General features: G+C 39.5%; 1 protein-coding gene across 2 annotated transcripts; it reads right to left on the bottom strand.

Annotated features, from left to right (window-relative positions):
• Window positions 1–831: 831 nt before the first annotated feature.
• DCTD (dCMP deaminase) lies at window positions 832–21,732 on the bottom strand. Of its 2 annotated transcripts, none has more exons than XM_082758651.1 (6): window positions 21,681–21,732; window positions 18,001–18,112; window positions 16,465–16,600; window positions 6,970–7,086; window positions 5,332–5,428; window positions 832–2,893 (listed from the first exon to the last, which is right to left on the bottom strand). In XM_082758651.1, exons 1-6 carry the CDS (start codon window positions 21,710–21,712, stop codon window positions 2,815–2,817), a joined length of 573 nt encoding a protein of 190 aa, XP_082614777.1. In that variant the 5' UTR covers window positions 21,713–21,732; the 3' UTR covers window positions 832–2,814. The 2 variants fall into 2 exon arrangements, with proteins under 2 accessions (XP_082614777.1, XP_082614778.1); XM_082758652.1 differs by lacking the exon at window positions 21,681–21,732 and adding an exon at window positions 19,057–19,095.
• Between the last annotated feature and the right edge of the window lie 591 nt (window positions 21,733–22,323).

The following is a 22,323-nucleotide window of genomic DNA, read 5'->3' as shown; positions in this document are numbered from 1 at the left end:
GGGACACTAAGATGGTGAGGGAGTTGCACATGTAATGCATGAGAAAGAATTAAAGCAGCATTTGTTCGGCCTGGAGAAGAAAAGGTTAAAGATGAGGGGAACCCAGCTGCTAACTTGAGATACCTAATAAGCAGTAACAAAGATGACAGCCAGATTTATATTTTTTTTCAGACACCTACAGGGAACAGATGAGAGGCAATAGACATAAACTGTAGCAGTGGAAATTCTGACTGAAGTAAAACGAAACCTAGTGAAGGTGGAGCAAGTACTGGAATGGCTGACCAGAAGGGCTGCAGAATCTCCATTCTTGGAGATTTGCAAAACTCAACTGGACAAGGCCTGAACAACTGGATCTAACTTCCCAGCCAACGATGATTTCAACAGTAGGACTAAATGATTAATTGCTGAATTAGTAGGACTAAATGTCTTACCAGCCTGAATGGTTCTATGCATCCTCAACCTGAGCTTCAGAAGCTGACACACAGTTTATTATGTTTAACAATTTTCATTGTTTTCTCTGGTAATTGACATATTTATTCTTTATTTGGAAGGCAAAGCACTATCTCCTAAACGATTAAAAAATGATAATAAAAGCCAGAAACATAGATTTCTAGGCATGCGCAGAAACAGTAAGGGTCAAAGCATCTTCAAGATTTTTCTAAGACATTAAGCTCAGGCTAAGCATATATAATCTCAAGAGTGTATGTACTTTTTTCCGTTTCTATCAAGTTGCTCTAGAAATCAGAGTACCTACTTGCTAGCCTGTATCAACAGAAAATTACTCTGAAAGGTTATAAACATGGCTTTTAACAGATCAAAAACACCGATTGGAAGAAATCTATAATCCTATCATACTCTCCAGTGCTGCTGTTTTGTTACACAAACAGAAGTCTTGGGGGGGGGTTATAAAAATTAGCGCATTGCATTCCTAAAAAACACTTGAACTTTGGTTCAAAAACCTTTTGACTTATGTACACTATACATTCTTGTTATCCAAGGCCTTATAGAAAAAAAAAAAAAAGCTTAAATTAACCTGAATTACAATGCATACATCTTATAAGTATAAAAGATTAGCAATTACCTATGAGGAAAACAGCAGTTTTGCTGCCAAAAACAAAATTTTGCTTCTTTTCTCCCCTCTGTCCCATTGTCAGAACACTGCAACTTAAAATGCTTCTACTTATTAATTTAGGCCAAAGAAAAAGATGTGCATAAGCTGTTTTAGTGACATTTTATTAAAGTAATTTTTCAGGTTTCACCCTCCCCCTCCACATATGTGCAAATTTCTTCTTCTGGCAGTAAGCCACAGACCAATTCTGAGGTGGAAAACAGTTGTAAGAAAAAAAAAAAAAAGTCAGAAATTACTTTATAAACGGACACATTTTATAATACATTACAATGCTCCCTTTAGTAGCCAAATGGTTCGTGAACATTACCCTTTATGTAATATCACAAATGCACAAAATATGCTTTGCATATGATTGCAAAACCAGCAGCACTCTGGAGCCAAGCACATGGTTTAATATTATAATAATGAGTCTACTTCAACGTAGTGGATTTTAATAAGACTTTAATAATACTGGTATGAAGCCAAATTACATAATGTCCCAAAATATGAAACAAAGCTTTTACTGAGAAAATAAAAGCTCACTGAAGTATAACCACATTTAAAAAAAAAAAAAAAAGGCAAAACAAAAAAACAAAAAAACAACCCACCACCAACAATGTTATCTAAACAAAGCCATTAGGCATATTTAATTTAAAAAAATCAAATTAGAGAAAAGGAACTCAAATCTATTCCCAGATCTCAAGATAAAATTAAAAAGGACATTATTTTAGGCAACATTTATGAAAATGAAGGTACTACGCCAGCACTGGGAAACAAGCTAACACCATAATTACCTCTTTTGGCACAGATATGGATACGGGTTGAATATCTCCAATTTCTCTCAGAGGACAAAAAATGATTCAGTTACCTTACAGGTTAATTTTAAGATTGAACTATGCTGGATTGTCTAGAAACAACTTAGACCAATAAACAAATTTCCTTCTATACATGAAAACCAGCTCCAAATAAGAGTCCCAAAGGTAAGAGACAAATGATTTACTCCCTCTAACCCTCTCAGTTCTAGAGTCTTGGGAAAAGTAAGGGAATTGAAAGGATTCTGAAGCTTGCTCCAGCATGGACCACTCTCAGAACAACTTCCTCTCTCAGCTCTCCTCAAATATAACATTGTTAGATAGCAATTAAAAGAAAAATCAATATTCCGATTGTTGGATAATGCATGTAGAAGATCACACATTCTTTAATCTGTATAGCCTTTTAAAATACTAGCGTTATGCTAGTTGGAAGATTAGTATTTGCATGGGTAACATTTTTTGTTATTTATTAGAATCAACTATTTAGACCCACATAGAGAGATCAACATATATTAGCATATTCTGATGTACCTCTAGTTACAGTAAGAACTACTGTTAAACTGAGTCTAAATGAATGCTGACAGCCTATCAGAGCATGTGGTGATGAATACAGCAAGAATCAGAACAGTTTTCTTTACATACATTATATTGTCTCAACTACACGTCTCTAGACTTTTAAAGCAGATTTGATAAAGGCATTACATTTTTTTAAGTAGATTTAGATTCCACGTGACAAGATGAAGTGAGGGAAACATTTTATGCCTTACATTTCTTAGAAGTCTACTTTAGCTATAGAAACCATTAAAAAGTTGCAAGTAACTTCAAGATGAAAGGCATTAGCAGCTTTTTAGAAAAGGATAATCACAGTCTTCTAGAGATTTAATGAGACTTAATTCACAGAAGCTTTTGACTTGGTCTGCTGTTAATTGAATCAAAGTCGATGATGATCTTGTTACATTTTGGCTTGAATTCCCTAAAATAAAGAAAAATACAGATATTAGTTAGTGAGTAGTTAAAACATTTTGCTTGCTTTAGCTCCAGCTAAATTTTTGAAAGAAAAAATCCTCCTTGGATTCACATAGTTTTCATCTCTGTGGGAGCCAATTACAGTGCAACAGACTGCGAGAAACCTGGACAAGAAAGACTAAGACAAAGACACATGGAGTGGGTTAGCCTGTACATTCTTCAGCTATTGGAGTTCATAAATTACCCAGGAGTCAAAGGACTTCTAACAACTTAGCTGCAGGCGGTGGCATCATGTTACCAGGGCTGGGATTTTTGTTCGTATATATTTATATTTCAAATGCTTTACACATAAAGATGTATACGTAAATGTGTATGTAAATATTTCCATACACTGTGCACATTTATATATATATATATATGCATGTGTGTATATAAAATATTTGAAATATGTTTTGATAAATATTTTTATCTTTTTTTTTCCCCTCACCAAGTTTTCAAAGAACTTTGATATTTTGCCTCAGTATATTTTAATATTTTTTTGTGCTAGGGGAATAGATCATGTTACATATTGTACTGGGGTAAAAACAAACTAGTTAAGAGGAAATCATTTAAAAATTGTAACTTTAGAACTATAAAATTAATACAGACACAAAATGTTTCCTTTTATTATCATTAGAGCATCTGCTACAGCAATTAGTAAGTAAGGTATTTGGGGACTGAGCATATATTTTACAGTCTACCAGTAAACAAAGGATTATGCAAATAGTGTGGATTTAGTGCCTAATTAAGCTCTGCAATTCAGTTCAAGAGATTCATTAAGTACCACCTACATCCTTAATAATCAATACAAGAATGAAGAACAATCAACATAGAAAAGCTCATGCTGCTGACCACAAAATCTCTGAAGGACTGCAACACACTTTGTCCAGAATAGCAGTCCGAAATACAAGAAACACTTCTCACCCTGTAGAATTTACAAGATTTGACTTGCAAGAGAATGATTTATGCTTCTTAGTCAAACAGTCTTAGTAGACACAAAATACACTGAAGGCCTAAAACTGAATTTCAAGTACTGCTATATTTTTTCATGGTTGTTTCTTAGCCCAGTAGGTACCTTTCATCCTAAAATTTTATCTGTCAGAATTGTTATGTTTGCAAATTTTTCAAAGCCTTTGTATTAATATTGTAAAAATTTTTTAGAGCTGCAAAGCCTCCCTGACTGCATAATTACCCTCACCCACAGCATGCTATTGCTATCAAACTGGCTGTTGAACACATCATAGAATGGTTTAGGTTGGAAAGGACCTTAAAGCCCATCCAGTCCTAACCCCCTGCCATGGGCAGGGACACCTCCCACCAGAACAGGTTGCCCAAAGCCCCATCCAGCCTGGCCTTGAGCACCTCCAGGGTCAACTTCATCCGGCAGTTCCCTCAGAGACATCTCATCGGGTCCCACAGACTTGTGCACCTTCAGGTTCTTTAGGTGGTCTTGAACCTAATCTTCTCCTGCAGTGGGCTGTTCTTCATTATCCCAGTCCCTGCCTTTGCCTTCTGTGACTTGGGCGGTGTGGCTAGAGCTCTTGCCAGTGAAGACTAAGGCAAAATAGCTTTGTTGTCCCTCCAACAAGGTATCAGGGCGGCTGAAGTCTCCCATGAGGACCAGAGCTTGTGAACATAAGGCTGCTCCTATCTACAGAAGGCCTCCTCCACTTGGTCTTCCTGGTCTGGTGGCCTGTAGCAGACCCCCACTATAATGTCACCTATCCCTGCCCTCCCTTTAATCCTGACCCTGATTGTCTTTAGGTATCTCTGCCAGCATCTTTAAAAATCCTAGTCGTCAAACATTTTTCAAATTCTCTTTAAGGCAAATATTCCATGCTTTACACTCTTATCACAAGAAAAGCTGACCAAAGAAGACTGGACAGCTATAGGCACCAATAATTATATACGTTTGGCTGGTTTGATACCTGCCTAAATTGACTGCGATGTGAAGATACTAAGCTTTCAATACGTATCAGGTAATCCATAGAAAATAAATTGGTCATTTCAGTCCATTCATAGGATAATTCATGTTGTAAGGGAATTGAGGAGGTCATCTTACCGAACCTCCTGTTCAAAGCAGGGTCAGTGATGACTCTGAGCACAATGTAACAAATGAACCATCACATCCACAATTTCACTGGCAGTCTCTAAAGAAAAGTCCAGGAATGGTCCAAGTGGACCATTTTCTCATACAAACATTATGAAACTGAACTTCAACCATACTCTAGGGAAAAACAATGGTGCAACAGTCCATCAACCCAGTATCTTTTGCAGGCATACAGATCAGAGAAGAAAACGTTGCACAATGCAAAGAAAAAAACAATTGCCCTGAAGTTGGTCTCTGTCACACATCATTTTCTTCCTTTCCAAAATAAAAATAAAGTTAATTGAAAGCTCTCTTGCCTGTATACAATACCAGCTAAATCAAACATCCGCCGTGCTGCTGTCATTTCAGTAGTGTCGTGGTACTTGTCAGACATAAAAATAATTTCCTTTATGCCTAGAAAGGTCATACAGAAAAAAAACATTAGGATTATATTAAAAGGAGAAAAAAAAAAAAAAAAGTAATGACATTAGAACTGGTGCACAAAATCAGAGAAGACGACACTCAACCACATACTTTAGAACTCTCTGATCCGTCTCTGCTTCCCAAATATTACAGGTTGCACTTGAATAGAGGGGTGTGTAAGGAAAACAGTTCTCTTAAAAATGTTAGAGAATATTTTCTCCACTTTCACCTAAGTTTACCACAGAAAACCAGAACCAAAAACTTGCCAGCAAACCCATAAGATAAATGGACTAGAAAATAAGTACTTTTGCAAAAAGTTATTGAAAACTTGCCTTTTTACTTCTCTAATGTGGATGAAATTCCTCACAAAGAACTTAACCCCAAATGTCATTCCCCTTCCAAATGCATAGTTTTTTCTTTTTCTTTTGTTTTCCATTTTATAAATAACTTTAAATCCCAGGTTTAAATCCTTATAAACACATATTCTCTCAAATGGTTGAATGATCTATGCTTAAATTAACGATTTGTGCTGTACTTAGAGGAGAAGCGTAAAGGCTGACCCAAGAGAAGTTACAAATGTTTCAGAGCCTATCAATATCTTACTGTATTAGTGGATACCATAAATATCAATACACTGCTATTTTTCTGCTGACCAAGCTGCATAAGGAAAAGGATGAGTGAGTGACTACACTGAGTACAAGCAACAAATCTATTTTGAAAACCATTTGATTTTTATTCTGTAAATAAGAGAATTAAGCATACAGAATATGATTGTCTTCCACCTTCATTCCTCTTCACTTCAAGCCTTACTGACCAAAATAAAGAAGTATTCTTTTTGCTGCTTTCTTTCTTCCTAGATTCCAATGGCCGTTAGTGGCAAGAGGAAGTCCCCAGAATGGCAATCCATGCTAAGGCTGCAAAATATATGCTGCCTTAAGCAGAGATTTTTATGGAACTGAAGCCTATTGCAGATATGCCTAATCTGGAAAAGGCGACACATTTAGGCCAGCACACTTGCTGCTGTGGTACAGATTTATAACAATTGTAATGAAAGACATAATTAAATAGGATCATAGAAGTCTTATGACATTTATGCGCAAAGATATTTTAAAATCTTCAAATATCTACTATGCATCACATTCAAATTAAAATTTCATGTATATACTCCCAACAGACCTTTTGTCATGCAGAAGTTTATTTCTTTCTGCCCTACTCTATTCAATGTGTCAGAGCACAGTAAAATTGACAGTAATTATATGCAAAGCCTGTGTTGTTCTTTGGCAGCTCCTGGTCTAAGAAGTTACAAACCTAAATTAGAAGCACGCTTAGAATCACAGAAGATGCAATTAGCACTGGAAAAATTTGGCACCATTCAGATGCAAAAAAACCCCACAAGTAGCATCTTATGAAGTTGACAGTGCAATTAATTTAGATCTAACAGCAGCAATTTAACATCAAATACATCCGTGATAAGATACCAACGAGACGGCAGCTCTGCAACCCTGACAAATCAAGCTGGCACTACTCCTTACCTGCCTGGATGATGAGCTTTGCACATTCATTACATGGAAATAAGGCAACATACATGCTGCAGCCTTTCACGTCAGCTGAGTTTTTGTTCATGATGGCGTTCAATTCAGCATGGCATACTGATTAAAAAAAAAAAAAAAAAAAACAACCACAATTCATAATACTGTTCATTAAAATAAATCAGTCAAACTAAAATTAAAGTGTTACAATATAACTGCTTACATCCTTTCAAAGGCAAATAGCTTGCACAGCTTGTCATAAAGGGCAAAGGAAGAAATAAAAGCAGAAATACCAAGATCAATGAAGGTCAATTGTTCTGACCAGGCTGCCGATTAGTAATGATATCATTAAGCACATTAGCATTGCCATTTGCTAACACCTATAGCAGGCAACAAAGCCTTAGGCTGTGGGCCAAGTAGTTGCAACCACCCTAAGTGAAGCAATATCTCACAGCTTCACAACTCTCTAGAGTATCTAATTGCCAGTATAAAACAGCTCATTTATGTGTTTACATGCACAGATAGGAACATTCTTATGGTTATAAGAGCGCACTGTGTGCTCTTAAAGGCAGGAGGATCATGAAGTAAAACTGAGCGGCTCTGTCCTCTGGGTCCCAGAACTGCTCAGCGCTGCTGCATGATTCTCTCACCCCAAGAATACACAAGACACACTCAACCATAAAAACGTCCCAGCTTTAATATTAAAGCGAGTTTACTGCTCATTAAAAGGTGTCAGACTTCCCAAGCAAGAAAACAAAGTCCTCTATTTTGCCATGGATTTCAGATAGCCCAGGTAGCAACAGACAACTCTGCCTTATTCCACCATAACACAATAGCTCTTTCTGGACAGGTGGCAACTTAGGGTTCAAGTTTTTATGCTGTACACATCAGTACGTTACCTAACATGCCTCAAACAAAGGTGAAAAAAGCTCAGTTTATGTCATTCACCGTGAACCTCTGAAAAAAACATTAGGAAAGAGCATCTCTGCTAGAACCTCCTGTTTACACCTAGGAATGACAGCGAGTTGCATAATTCATACACCTATCTACTAAGAAACTGTCTGGTACCCTGACTTCGTAAACAGGTGCTGAAGTGAAGCGTGGGTTTGAGCTCATCTAGAGACCTGCATGTGCAGACATTAAGCGTTTTTTTCCCCTGCTCATCTTGAAGAATGAATTAAAAAAATCTTCTTCTCCCTTGCATATATGGGAAAATTAAAATGGGCAAAGTTAAGAGCCCAAGTTCACAGTAGAGTTGCTACTATGCACTGACCTCACGTGTGAATGATCTCACTGCACAGAGTAACTGAGTGTTGCACTTTCAACATGCAAGAACCGAATGGAAATGTTTTCCGTATGTGCTAAGGGTCTACATGGAATTTTCTATGTAGCAGCTAATGCACTAGAAATTTACAGCCTAACTTACAGCACACAAACTTTTCCATGTTGGCAAGTCACAAAGGACCAAACACTTGCTAAAGAAAGCGGAGCATCAACTTCTACAAGCAGTCCCCAGAACTGCCATGACTATGCTGCCCACATACCTTCTCATAAACAGTACAGCCAGAAACTAACATAAAAAATAGGAAATTAACAACGAAAAAGAGGTTTCTATTAGTATTATTTCTATTACTACTGTAATCAAATCACACGATTTTAAACATGTTCCATTAAGTATATAAGATATACTATTTTACGAACTTAGAAGACTCAGAAAATAATTTTAACTCCAAACATATTGCTGAGTTTCAGTAATCTTACCTTCACATGAAACAGCCACAGAATTATTTATCTGGGGCTACAGAAGGTTGAGGGAAAAACAAAGCATCATAATTTCAGCAGCTGGAACCAGGTTGTGTTGACAGGTCAGAACCATCACTTTTAAGTTTCTTTGAACAACATACTTACGTCCCAGGCACCAGTCTCGAAGGCCTCCAGAAAGAAGGATGAGGGAATGTTTTCAAAGGCTCACGGAAGTAAAAAAAAACAAACAAAAAAAAACCCCACAACCCTAATTCCTTCAGTAAATATTTTTCTTTAACTAAAACTCAGAAATCTTCAGCCATAAAATCAGACACATTTCGTTATTAGTACTACAACAAGCTTCCTTCCTGCGCTGATGAGAAAGAGCCTTTAAGAAACTGCAGGATTCTGCAAATTTTCAACAACAAATCTCCCAAACAAAAACAATTTTGGGCCAAAAATAACTTGTAAAAGATAATCAGCTGGAGTAAGGGAGGGAAACTATTTGCCTCCTGATCATGCTAATACAATCTGAAGTCAAGAACAAGGACAACTCTCTAGAGTGGTGGGACAAGGACAGACCAATGATAACAAGGGAGAAGTAGAAACTAATCATTCCAAGACAAGAAGTAGCGAGGTCTCTAACAAAACTGGCAGAATTTAATTTCAAAAACAAAAGGAGGTGGGCTTTGCATGCACGCTGTTGATCAACTAAATACCCCTTACTGCACAAAGGAGTAGGGAACTAAAGACTTACATTGATTCAAGAAGTCATCTTTTTTCTCCAGTATTTTTTTTTCCAGTTTAGTGGGCTATTAAATACAAAACGATCCTGTCTCAGTAGTTGGAACTTGGAAGACTATTATTCTAGGGTACTGCCATTTTATGTGTCTTTGTTGCATACGTTCCCCTAGACATCTGCTACTGGCCCGTCTGAGGTGTTATGTTAGATGGTCCATAAGAAGGTACAAGCATCAGACAAATATTTTCAGGTTTTCTGCCATCGCTCTTGATCCCCTCTTCCTCGTTTTCCCTCTCTCTGGCAGACAGGCATTGACTACTGATCCATTTATAAATAAGAAATTTCAATGGGTAACAGATTATCTCATAGACCTGCCAAACTTTCTATAGAGCATTACTGAAGGAAACAGAAATCAAATCCAGGAGTCCAAAATCTCTAGGTATAATAAGTACCACATTTAGAGTATTACAAAGTTTTCTAGCCTGTTAAGAGCTCCAACTAGGATTAGTAACATATTGTTCTCTCTCAGACAGTAAGAGGCTAACTTAGAGTAACCTTTCACAGGTGCACAGCATTCAGAACCCTGAAAGCTGTTTATTTAAACAGACTGGTAGAACTAAGAGTTTTTACAATACCTGTGGGGGCCCCCAGTGTCAGTAGTGGTTTGGGCTATTTTTTTCTTTTTTCCTTTTTAAAATATTATTCACATATAGTTAATATTATAGTAGGTCTGCAACATTGGTTTCTATGTTGGAAAAGTGACTTGAAAAGTATTCTCTAAAGACTTCATTAGCCGAAGAAATAACCATGCAACGAGAAGTTAGTGTGTCCTGTGACATTCCCACCACCTGCTACAGTGTTTGTGAGAGGAAGAAAAAAAAGCAGAGGGATGACTGCTTTGTTACTGCTAGTATTAATTAATACTGTGTTTCCATCTTTTCTAATTGCATATTGCTTCGTGTTGTATATGTAAGATAGCACTCATCCTTAAGCCTACCTGTAAAAAGGTGACCCCTAATAACCCTACTAATGGTCATTTTTCAGTAATTAAACGCTTACCATGAACACGTTCTTGCAGTGTCAGAACTATTCTTCCCACCTTCTAAAAGTGTTCTGATAAATGATTTTATGGGAACCATATGATTATTCAAAATGCTTATTAATTCTGTTAAAAGACTCATATGCCTGATGAAGACCTGAAGGGACCACCATAACATGTCACCTTTTAAAAAGAAATCAAAAGGAAGGCCTCCAGGGAGTGACCTGATGTGATTAGTTACTAACAGAAACAGACTAGGAATTTAGAGAAATTGTGTACTAAATATGGTGTTATGCTTAAAGGGAACACAATTAAATGAATACAGACTGTTGTGCAACAAGTTTTGACCTACTTATTAACATAAGATTTTATACTGCCACGTTAACTAACTTGACAAATACTACAGGTTCTTGATACAGATAAATGGTCCTAGCAAGGTGTTCTGAAACATAAAGCTGGCACAGAAATAAATACAGGGAGTTCTGTAATTTGGCCCACTTGTTCTCAGTCCTTTGGTAAAATCTGCACCTTTTCATGTTCTTGCCCCTCATCCATTCAGTCTTTGTCCAAGCTCCACCTCCACTGTTACCCTCTACTCACTGGACCTGATAAAGCAAGGATCACAGAAGGGACTAAGGTGTTATTGAAATGCACGGGGTCTGAAGTGCCATCCCTTGGGGACAGTGGTCAGTGGATCCGGAATTTGTAGAATTATGCCAATTATTTTTTTTAACCCTTTGTGAAAGCGCGGGGATGGGTGCAGGCGACTACATTAGCAGAAGGCAGGACACTGACGTAGGGCTGATGCTGCCCTCAGCCCTTCTTCCTCCGTGTGTTGGAGGAAGGGCTGTTGCTGTGCTCAGGGCAGGAAGGCAAGAATAACGTGACCAGATTTCATTGGAGTCAGCCTGTTCAGACTGCAGTCAGGAAAAGGGAATGGCCCCACCTCACTAATTTGTACTCAGCCCATCTATGAGCATGACATAAAATCTGCCAGGGCAGGCCAGGAAAGCCCCTCTCAGAACCTCAGAAGCACTAAGCCAATGCAACCCATTTTCCAGTTCCTCCCACGCTGCTCCAAGTCTATTCAAATCTCAGCAAGAACACAGGGCTGTTTCTTAAGGGACAGTTAGAACAAGAGAAATTTCAGTGTTTCCAAATCTCCAAGCTTTCTAGAGATTTGGTGTGTGACACTAAAGTTGGAAAGAAATCCATGCAGGACAAGTGAGTGAGTGGCTGTAGGTAGAGACTGTCTCCTATAGATCCTCCTTCCAGTTGAAGCCTCAGCTTTGCACTGCCAGTTGGAGAGAGAGCATCACACTTCTTCATAGTGCCTTATCAAGTTTTGTGCTGTCAAAATAACAGCTTCTACAGAAGTAACATTTGCCTGAATATCTTCAAGTGTTCATCTCTTTAAAAAGATGACGAAAAGCTCATAATCCTAACACGACAAAATGTTGCTAACAGTTTGTTTCATTTTACACAGCAGGTACTCTTCAATTAGAGTATACTTTTTGCCACAGCACATATTTTATCATATCTGAACCTGTATAAATATTTGTAAGCATATTTACTGAATATTTTCCCTATTGCTTAGGAGGTTTCTATATTTGCCAGTCATTTTAATTTAAAACTCTCTTAATTAGAGACTGGTTGTCAAATAGATGTTCTTAGATTACAGTGGAGACAGAGGGCATAACAGGAGCGCAGCAACTAGCATTAGTGGGAAGACTTACGATAACAGGAGAAAAACATAGTACTTTAAATGATCAGTGAGAGGAAACTGTGCATCATCAAATCCTTGCATTCATCTAACAGTAATAGAGGGCACTTACTTTGACACTGAAAGCCAGAATTTCGTCTAATTATTAAGAAGGTTCTACACACTGTATTGAACACAAAGCTTTAGGAAGAGCTTTTAATAACATCTTAGTGAAGTAGGTATCCAAAACTAGCCTTCAGTTTCTCTCGTGTGCACAGAAACATCCCCGTTCCTGTCACTGACTGGCAGCCTGGAAAGAACCAGTTCCCACAAAGCAACAAAAGCCTGATTTTGTGCTGTGAAAGATGGCACTCTGCAAAACACTAACTACTTTCTGACACAACAAGGCCATACTACTTAACTGTTCAAATATATTCTGCAGCTCAAAAGAAAAGTTGTAATCAGTTTCAAAACTCTCACAAGGAATGTGCAGTACCGGTACAGGCGATCCACATTAGGATTCCAGGATTGTACAAATGCAAACATCTACACTCTCTAAGGTAAAGTGAGCACTACCTCCCACATTTTCATGCTTTCTTTCAGTAGCAGCTCAGATTACACTTAGGTATGCGTAAATTCCTTTTAATTTTTTTTTTTCTTAAATCAAGCACAGCCTGTTTCTTAACACTGAGCTGAACAGAAGCTGTACTTCAGGGTGCAGGTTAGACGTGTACAACGTACCATATATTGCAGCAGACACAGATAACTGAGACACTAGGGAATTTCAAGCCAACAGGTTTCAAGATGCAGTAAAATTTAAGAGTGATGGGATTTGGTTAGCCTTAAAAAAAATAAAAGTTCAAAAGATTACTGTTATCACTAAGTGCACAGGGAGAGGGAGAAAGGAAGAAGAAACATTGATGGCACAGAGTAAGGAAAGCTAAAAGAACAACGTTGGCATACACAATAATGTATAAACTAACAATAAATAAATCTAGCATGGAAACAGGAAGTTTTCTAGCCATGAAACAATGAAAATGATCAGAGCTGTGGGGTCAATGTACCCATCTGTTCTGCTGGAGCTCAATAAATTTATTATAGGATCATCTAACAGACTTCTGCACAGATAGCCTCTGGGCCCAATCCCCTGCTATGCCTGTGCTACTAAACACGGACAGGGCCAGGGACTGACCCCTGGCCCCGAGGCCAACTGGCACAGACTGGCTCCTGCTCCTCTTTCTCAGGGCTCCAGCAACACTACACAGCACTTGGCCCCGGGTTTCCTCACGGCTCCACATCTCCAGAGTCCCATGGCAACACACACATATTTTGTATGTTCAAAGTGCATAAAGAAATGAGATGGCTTTTTTGCAGCCCACCAGTGGTATTTTCACAGCATGAAACAGAGTATGCCTTGCATATCCTCCAGTACGGCCTGAGGGAGGGAGGAAGGTTAAGCATACCATCTCAGCAGGCTTTGCATGATAGGCTCATACAGAATGAGAGCTTTCTTACAGCCTTTCTTCCACCCTGGCTTCTGGAGCAGTCTCTGAGTAAGCCATTTGCAGAGAAACACCCAGGCTTTGTTCTGGAGAAAACCAGTCAGGGTGGTCCAAAACACCCTGTGAAAAAGTTAGTTGATGTTTATACCTAAACTAATACAGTACATAAAACCAGGAAGGAGGTCAGCACTCAAATTCAACCCCAGTCCTATCCTGTAGCGGTGCAGATGCATAAAATAGCTCTAGAAGACATCTTCCAGGTTACTCTGGTGGTACATGCACAACTGTTGTCAGCTTTACCCTATAAGTTACATTGCAGCTGTAGTGAATACAGTGCCAGCATTCCCATGATAAGCTAATGGAGCACACAGTAAGACTGTATCGTCTGCGAACAAGCTAGTCAGGAAAAGTCAAGGATAGAAAGTTCAATTTACACAAATGCTGTGATGATTAGTAAAAGCAGAAAGGAAAACATGACAGTTTAATGAGATTTTAGCAGTGATTCTATGTGTCTCTTTGCATCTACCAGATTTTTTTTAAGCAGAAGATTTTTTTTTTATATATACTTGTCTGGTCTGTCAACTGTGCTATCAAGATTAATAAGAAACTGCTAGAGTTTAAATGATCTGTGAATTACAAAATAGGTCGTTTATTCATCACAGCAGACATTTTACGTTACAAAGTTGTGATTTTTTTTAATGAGGTGAAGACTAAGATTCTTTGGGGGGAAGGGTGCTAGTTAGACCAATTCCTAGAAAGGAAATCAGCTCTCCAGGCTGTTAGATTGGTTAGTGCGGTTTTTAAACATCATGTGTTACGAGGTTTTTACTCACTAAAACATTCTGCATCTTTTGGAGTCAGTGTTAACTAAAAAAAAAAAAAAAAAAAATCTCACAATATCTCCTGCTAAAATTCCCCACAAATCCATACAGTTTTTTTAGTTTAAGTTGATCAACTTTATATTAGACCGCCCTGTTTCTGCATCTCTCCTGGAACGTGCTTACATGCCAAAGACCACCCACACTGATCTTAGTTCCGAACTGAGACCTAACAGCAAGCATTACGACTCAACCAAAATCAATATTCTGTTTTCAGTACTTTGTATTTAATCAATGGGCTAATGCTTGTTTCCACACCCTATAAATAAAGAGCAGTCATACCACGCGGTACCGTTATGGGACCTTCATTGTACGTAAAACCACTGCTGCTGTGCCTTAGAGCAGATGTTAAAACTTGGCAGGAGCTGGCCCTACTATCAGCAACGCATCTCTTAAGAAAAATAATAATAAACTGCATCAAGTTTAAGAGTTAATGTTAGAGGTTTTATAGCAAACTGGTAAACTGAATCAGGACAAGTACCAGAGTTGTAAGAACTCAGATACAAAACTGATTGAGCTGAACCACTGCATATAATCTTTCACTTCAGTGCTATAATAATGTCAGTTTTCAGAGAGAACTTTGGGTGAAACAGGGAATTTCAAAACTAATGCAAGTCTAATTTCTGTATCAGATCAATTTTTGTAAGCTGTAAGAAAATAAAAAACAGGAATTAGTAGATACTGTATACTGAAGGAGTCAGTATCTTTCCAAAAGCCAGATTCCGGTGCTCATTTCCCCACACCTATGTAGGAGGAAAGGGAGAGTTCCTCAGGGCTCTTGTTCAGCTTTGTGACTCTTCCCCCTTCCACTCCTGAGCCCAGGACAGACTAAGATGTGGCACAGCACGAAGGAGCTCCTAATACCCATTTTTCCTGCTCCACTGGTCTCATCCCACAGAGGTTCAGCACGAGCTGGTGTGAAAGCAGAAAGATGAAGGGGGATGGAAGAGAGAGTGCACTCTCTCCTTCTTTATCAGTCCTAACCACAGTTCCTGCCCAACATAGGCTACTGAGGGCCACAAGGCAGCTCCCAATACCATTTCCATGCCCAAGAGGCAGTCCTCATGGAGTGAAGCCTGAGGCAGTCCACTGGGTTATCTTCACTGGTTCCTTCAAGCCTGTGGCCCAGAGGGGCAACAGTACAGCCTTGTGCCACCAATATTCACTGAGAACCCTTCAAAGCAGGCTTGCAGAAGGCCAAACTAAGCCTGCTGCAAAGGCAAAGACAGGATCCGAAGCAGCACTCACCTATATTTACCATGAAACTGTCATTGCTCTTCACTCATCCTCTCAATTTAGTAAATGTGAACCAAATCATAGGTTGAAATGAACAGTGCAAGTCACTTTACCTGTAGCAGGGCAGATCTACTGCATACCACATAAGATAGAGGCACGGAATGACAGAATGTGATGATATACTTCAAGACAAACAAAATTCGACTCTTTCATAATATGCACTGTCTATGCCATGAACATCTGAACACTGGAATTTCCAACAGCCACTAGAGTTTACAATTTTAATACCGCTACTTTAGACACAATTATTTGTTTTGCATATACATGCTCTCAGTAATTTCCGTGGAGACAAACACACCGAAACAGCAATCATTTGCATACGCTGTGACTGTGTGCTGATGAGCTGCATTCTATTTACAAGTTTTCATTACATAATCCAAACCAGCTAACCATTCATGAATATATTTCACGAGGAATTCAGTCCTTCATGAAGACTTTTCATTTACTTTCACAGCTGTGATTTTTATCCTGACATATCACACGTGCACATTAACAAAGTTGGCTGAGTGGAAGAAAAACTGACTGACGTTTTACCAAATGAACTTTCACATATACAGACATCAAAAGCTTGATTTGTCAACCACAAGATGCCTTACCATAAGGATATTTTGTGTCTAGTCTATGTGCTGCTGTTCTCGTCCAAGGCAGTACATCATCGCTGCAGCCATTTGGCATCCCATTGTATCCAATTCCAACAATCTTGTTTTCTGAATTTACAATGCAGGCACCAACCTAGATAAAATAAGACTTATATAGTATCAGCAGCATGAAAAATAATGTATCAACAAGCACAATAAAATCTGAACTTGAAAAGCCAATCCTACAAATGTAATTTAAGAGATACAAGCGTTACCCTGTATTAAGTCGCACTGTCTTGAGCACAACAAGGATACAATAACCAAGGCCACAACTGTACCTAACTGGCAGAGCTTTAAAATAAATCAGGGCAGATGCAAGCCCGCTACCCTCTGGTTATGCAGTCCCAAACTAGTCTGCCAGCACCATTCCTTGTCTGGCTATAAAGTGAACCAAGTTCAGGGAGTAGGACCAGCACAGAACTAACTGTACTAAGTGTAAGTTTTCTTGCAGGTTAGCTCCCCAAACTATCAGCAGGAGCTAAAGAAAATGGATGGAAGATAAATTAGAATGTGGTAGTGTTGACCTAGTGATAAGCTCACAAACCTCTGTGGCTTGTTTATGCAAACATGTACCAAAATACCAGACCATTTAACTGCCACCCTTCATTACTTTAATAAAAGTCTGCACAGGAGCCCTACTTTTAGGGTGACGAACTGCCCCATTTTTACATTTTCTGTCCATATTTTATATGTATTGAAACAGCAACAGACTTAGTTTTACTTTGCACGATGTGTTTTTAACCAGCACTTGGGTAACAGGAATTTAGTCCTAAATAAGTATGATTCAGAGAAGTGAGAGCCATAATGTACAGAAGCCAGCAAGTAATTGAGCAAGCTGTTAATACACATTTTAATCCATTGCTTTGTTGGGATTTTCTTCCAAAAATTTGTCACACAAAAGAAGACTAACAGGATGCTGGGCGCTGCAGAACAGCATGTTTCAGGAGAGGTTATCTATCAACTCCAACCGATGTTCAAGTGCAAGAGAGGCACGTGAAAGAAGTAAAGAATGGAGAGAAAGGCAATGAATTGGAGGGACAAGGAGAACTGGAAGGAGAAACCAAACTAGATGACAACTGAAATCAATCCAAGAACAAAAAACAGGGAATTTTTATACTCTTACAGGTGAGGAAAAGGAACTTGCTAAGATGCTATGTCTTAAAAAATTACAGCCTAAAACTTTCAGTAGTTACATCCTCCTCTAACAGTAACCATATTTACTAGAAAAAGAAGAAAACGTCTATGTCATCTTAACTTTCAGATGAAGAGAAGATTTACAAAACTCCAAGCTGCAAACGTACACACAGAATTATACACATGAGGTCAGACCCAATAAGAGAATTTCTGTAACAAAAAGTGCTGACCATGTTAAAAATTCAATAGCTATATACTGAAATAACTTTTAATAACAAAACCCTGAAAGTGCTACATGTGCATCTGATGTGATGTGCAACACAGATTAGGTTATGTTACTCTTATGCATTGCCTCCTTACCTGAGAACTTGGATCTTTGCTTCTTTGTGCTGACAAAAATGCTACGGCCATAAAATATTCAGGCCATTCCAAATAATCCTCTCGTTTTCTGCAGGATGCTTCATTGCCAAAACTATATTTTATGGGAAAATAAATAAATAAATAAATAAATCAGTAAACAACACATATGTACAGTTATTACAGACTGTATTCTTTAAATGTGTACAAGGTTAATTTAACCAGGATCAGACTGTGGCTAAGACCACCGTGTATTCACCAATATTTTAGCAGTAAAATAGTCAGTGTTATGTGCTTTCCAAGAACTTATATATGCAACATTTCCATTCAGGGGAAAGGCACCCAAGTGAGGTTGCAAATTTCAGTTTTAGATAAGAAGGCTGAGCTATTCAGAGCACTGAGCTATTCAAAGACAGAGCAATTTATCCTTGATAGATAACGCCTTGTATATTTCTAAGATTCAGGTATATCATGTACTGGCATTCTTTTCGGTCAAACAACATAATCTTTTTTTTATGATGACTGCGCTAACTGCAAGCCTCTAATCTAAGCTATTTTGTACTTCTGCCTACGACAAGTGTTCGTTAGATTTCTATTTGGAAGCTTCCTGTGCAGGCTTTCGTTTCTGTCTGTACAATTATAGCCGTGAGTTTGCCTCTCAATGCAACACTTACTGGCAACAATCTGACCTTGTAAACTATTCTGATAGGCCCCTGCTAAGTTGCTTTTGAGATTATGCTCTTTATGAAGGCCTCCTAAAAGAAGATACGAGATAGATTGAAGAATTTTTCCCTTAGAATATGTAAGTGTGGCATGAAAAGTAGTTTCTTTCCCTACATTGGGGGGTTTGTTTGGGGGAACAGGCAGGGGGGATGTGATTCATCACTTTCTTTTGCCTCCTTATGGTTGAGTGGCTGCTTGGACAGCATAAGAAAAAATTCTGTGCTTTCCAGTTCGAAGAGGGAAAAGACATCTCTCTCTCCCCTCTGATATATTAAAGCTTAGCAAATTTCAAGGAAAATATTGAATCCAAATAAGCATACCCCAGATCCCACTTACCATTGCTACACTTGAAAAACAAACTGATGTCATGATTCTAGCAGCTCTCCAGTGATTCATGGAACATCTCAAATACCAGACAGTAAATAGCCTATAAAAATACAAGCAGTGCAGTACTTTTCTTCTTGGGCCCCTCTTACCAAGGACTACAGCTTAAGGTATTTTAGGAAAAAGAGGAAGGAGACTGAGACACCCTTCTAGCAATGTTGAGCCATGCAGAAAAATACTTCATAGGTAACTGCAAGTAGCAAGACATCTTGTAGCCACTCTAGTACCAGCGCCTTCCAAGCACAAACATTAGAAGATAAATATTTTGTTAGTTGTTATTTTTATAACAAAAAAATATAATAGCATATATTTGAGGCTTGCAGTTAGCTTGTCACACTGAGGTTACACTATTTATTGAAGAGAATGCTGGTACACAAATGATAAAACTACAAAGGTGCTATCTTCTAAAACCAAATTGCTACTTTTGAGTTGTTTGTATATGGCATCTTACAACTAAGCAGTTTTGGCTTTTCCGTGGAATGAATGAGAATTATCATTGAGGCCATCATCTCAGTGTAAGGTGGGAGAAACGTATATTCTCTGTGCAACCAGCACACCTCTCACACTGACAACACTGTAAATAGCATGAAAAATGTCAACTGTGAAAGCAAACACAAAAATGTGAGTGTCCAAACTACCCTCGATCACTTCAGCTAAAGGGTTGGAATGGTATCCTACTAAGAAAGAATAGGGTGCAGAGAACAAGTTCACAGCAGAAAGATTTAAGGCTTGCCTTACTATTCTTGCCATTTTTCCACACCAAACTGAACTGTGACAGGTTAATTAAAATACAAAAAAAGTACTTAAACTGATTTGAGTGATTATTTAAAAAATGTCACAAAAGTAGGTTTACACAATCCAAAACACCATCAGACTTCAAATGATTACTCTAATACATTCCAAACTAAGTGACATTCACAGGGATGTCTTCAGAGAGCCCTCAGCAGAGACACAGAAGACTCAATGCAGAACTACACCAAATGAAATATTCTGAGAAAAGCTCTCCAGAAAAACAATAGCACTCTGAAATAAGAGATCCTGAGATCTCCTTTTGTTAAATTATTCCCTAGCAACCCTAGTTATTCAAAAAACAACAAAAGCCCCTATTTACTTTGCTTATAAGTACAGAACGCTATGTAAGTGGAAGTCCCTCAGAGTACCAACTTAACAGGGAGAGGAGCATATCTGAAAAATGAGCAGAAGGCTTACATCAAAGGGAACACAAAAACAAAACAAAAAACCCCTTACTCAATTACTTCTACTTAACATCACAATGTTTGGCTAGATAATTCCCTCAGCTCAATGCACAGGAACACAGGAGTGTGAAATGGATATAAAACACTTCATTTCTGATTGAGCAGAAGCCAAGGACTTGGCTAGCACTCAAGCACACAGAGGAAAATTAAGTTTATAGATTTTGGGCAGCTGGTCATCCTCCTCACACTCATTTATAAGTTCTAGAATTGCACGAATAAAGGCTATTCTAGAAAATATGATAGCTGGCTGTAAAACGCGCAAATAAGGTTTATCCTTGTGATAATTCCTAAGAACTTATGAATAAAAGTGATGGGAAGTAAAAGCCATGAAGATAACACCACTCAAGGAAGACGAAAAAAAATCTTCAAATTCTACAGTGATTTGCAGTCTGCAGGGAAGTCTGCATAAACTGTATTTCAAAGGCAAACAGAGAAAGATTCTGTAACTAAAGGACAATGCCTCTCTTCTCAGCTCTTTTGCATCCATCCAGGTTTCAAGTAAACTAACAGGCTGTCTCAGAAAGGAAGAAGCTTCATTCAGCTACTAAAAAATAAAAAAAAAGTCTTCCTTAATGAAAGATGTAGCCGAGGATCCTAGAACAGAATACATCACTTCAAGATTTATGGTGGTCAGTTACACAACAAGGTAGCACAACTCAGGAACAACAGGGTATCGGGCTTTTTTTTTTTTTATTTTTTTTCCTGCAGCTTTCAGGTTTGTGATACCACGTGCACTATACTCCAACTATAATGTATTAAGGAGGTTTTTTTTCTTTCTTTTTCTGCAGGATGGATTATGCTCCTGAAGATCACCTACCAATGTTCTGACACTCAACTTGCAGCAATCAGGGCAAGAAGGAGGAAGGGTATTTTTTTAAAAAGTAAATAAATAAAAAAAGGCCAGCCGGCTCCCCACACCGGCCCCGTGAGGGCTCCCCGTGTTGCCTGTGACCGGCGTTGTACCAAGCGGGCCCGCCAGCCCTGAGGCTCGCCACCTTTCCCCGCAGGTCGCTACACCTTCCTCACCGGGGGGCAGCTTTTTGAGAGAAAGCAGAAAACAAACCTTCCCCACCGAGAAGCGACACTGAATACCAGCACCCCGCTTCTCCCCGGCTCAACCCCCAAACCCCTAATCGCAGGCGCTTTCTAGAAACACCCAGCGCCCCGCAGCGCCCCGCGGCCTGCCCCCGCGGCTCCCCGGCCAAGAACCGGGCGCCGCTTCCTCGAAAGCGGCCGGCCCGGCCCGGGAGCCCCCCGCTTCCACCCTCTCCGGGCCGCCAGCCCCGGGGCCGTGCCGGGCAGGAGGCGCCGGAGCCGTACCCGTTAACGTGGCCGGGCCGCTGGGCGCTCATCCCGCCGCTCGCCTTCGCCCCTTGGCGCCAAAGCGGGAGCGGGCGGGGAAAGGGGCGGGCGGGGAGGCGGGCGGCCCCGCCGCCATGTCGCGGCGAGCCGCCGGGGGGCCGCCGAGTTGCCTGAGGGGTTGAGGCAGCTGGGCGAGCGCGTAGGCCGCGCATAAGTTGTAAGAGCGAAATAAATGTGCGTGCTGGCGTGATGTGTGTGTGTGCTTTCGGCTGGGGGCTACCCAGGCTGGGTGTTTGGTCGCCTTATTGGAGGCACGCGAATGGGAGCAAGTTACTGAGGTTTGCTCTTACAGGGCTGTGAGATATCACCAGGAGCCTCCCCAGATCCATTCATGTCTATCCAACTCATTTCCCACTGGAAACAGCGACAGGTGTGACAAACTCACTGATGGACAAAAGAAAAATGACTTTGAGGGCAGCCCTGACACAAGTTTGTGCACATGAGCTGTGCAGCACGCACTGTACCATTGTCCTGAATAATGGTCACCAGTCATGGCCGAAATAACCATTCCATCAAAACCCACCCTCTTAAGCTAAGATGGCATTTCTGGGAAACTGGGCACACAGTAGTCCTACCCCAGAAACTCCATAGAGTCCCCACA

The sequence above is a fragment of the Aythya marila genome (assembly GCF_965140915.1).
Source record: "Aythya marila genome assembly, chromosome: 4".
Taxonomy (NCBI): domain Eukaryota; kingdom Metazoa; phylum Chordata; class Aves; order Anseriformes; family Anatidae; genus Aythya; species Aythya marila.
The sequence above is the reverse complement of the archived record's forward strand: the minus strand, read 5'-3'. Positions and strand labels throughout refer to the sequence as shown.

Coding starts and splice junctions, on each gene's coding strand:
- DCTD (XM_082758651.1), bottom strand. CDS start 21,712: ATGAGCGCCCAGCGGCCCGGCCACGTTAACGG. Junction 18,113..21,680: donor CGGCCCGGCCACGTTAACGG/GTACGGCTCCGG, acceptor CATAAAATATAG/TTTTGGCAATGAAGCATCCT. Junction 16,601..18,000: donor GCAAAGATCCAAGTTCTCAG/GTAAGGAGGCAA, acceptor TATTTTATCTAG/GTTGGTGCCTGCATTGTAAA.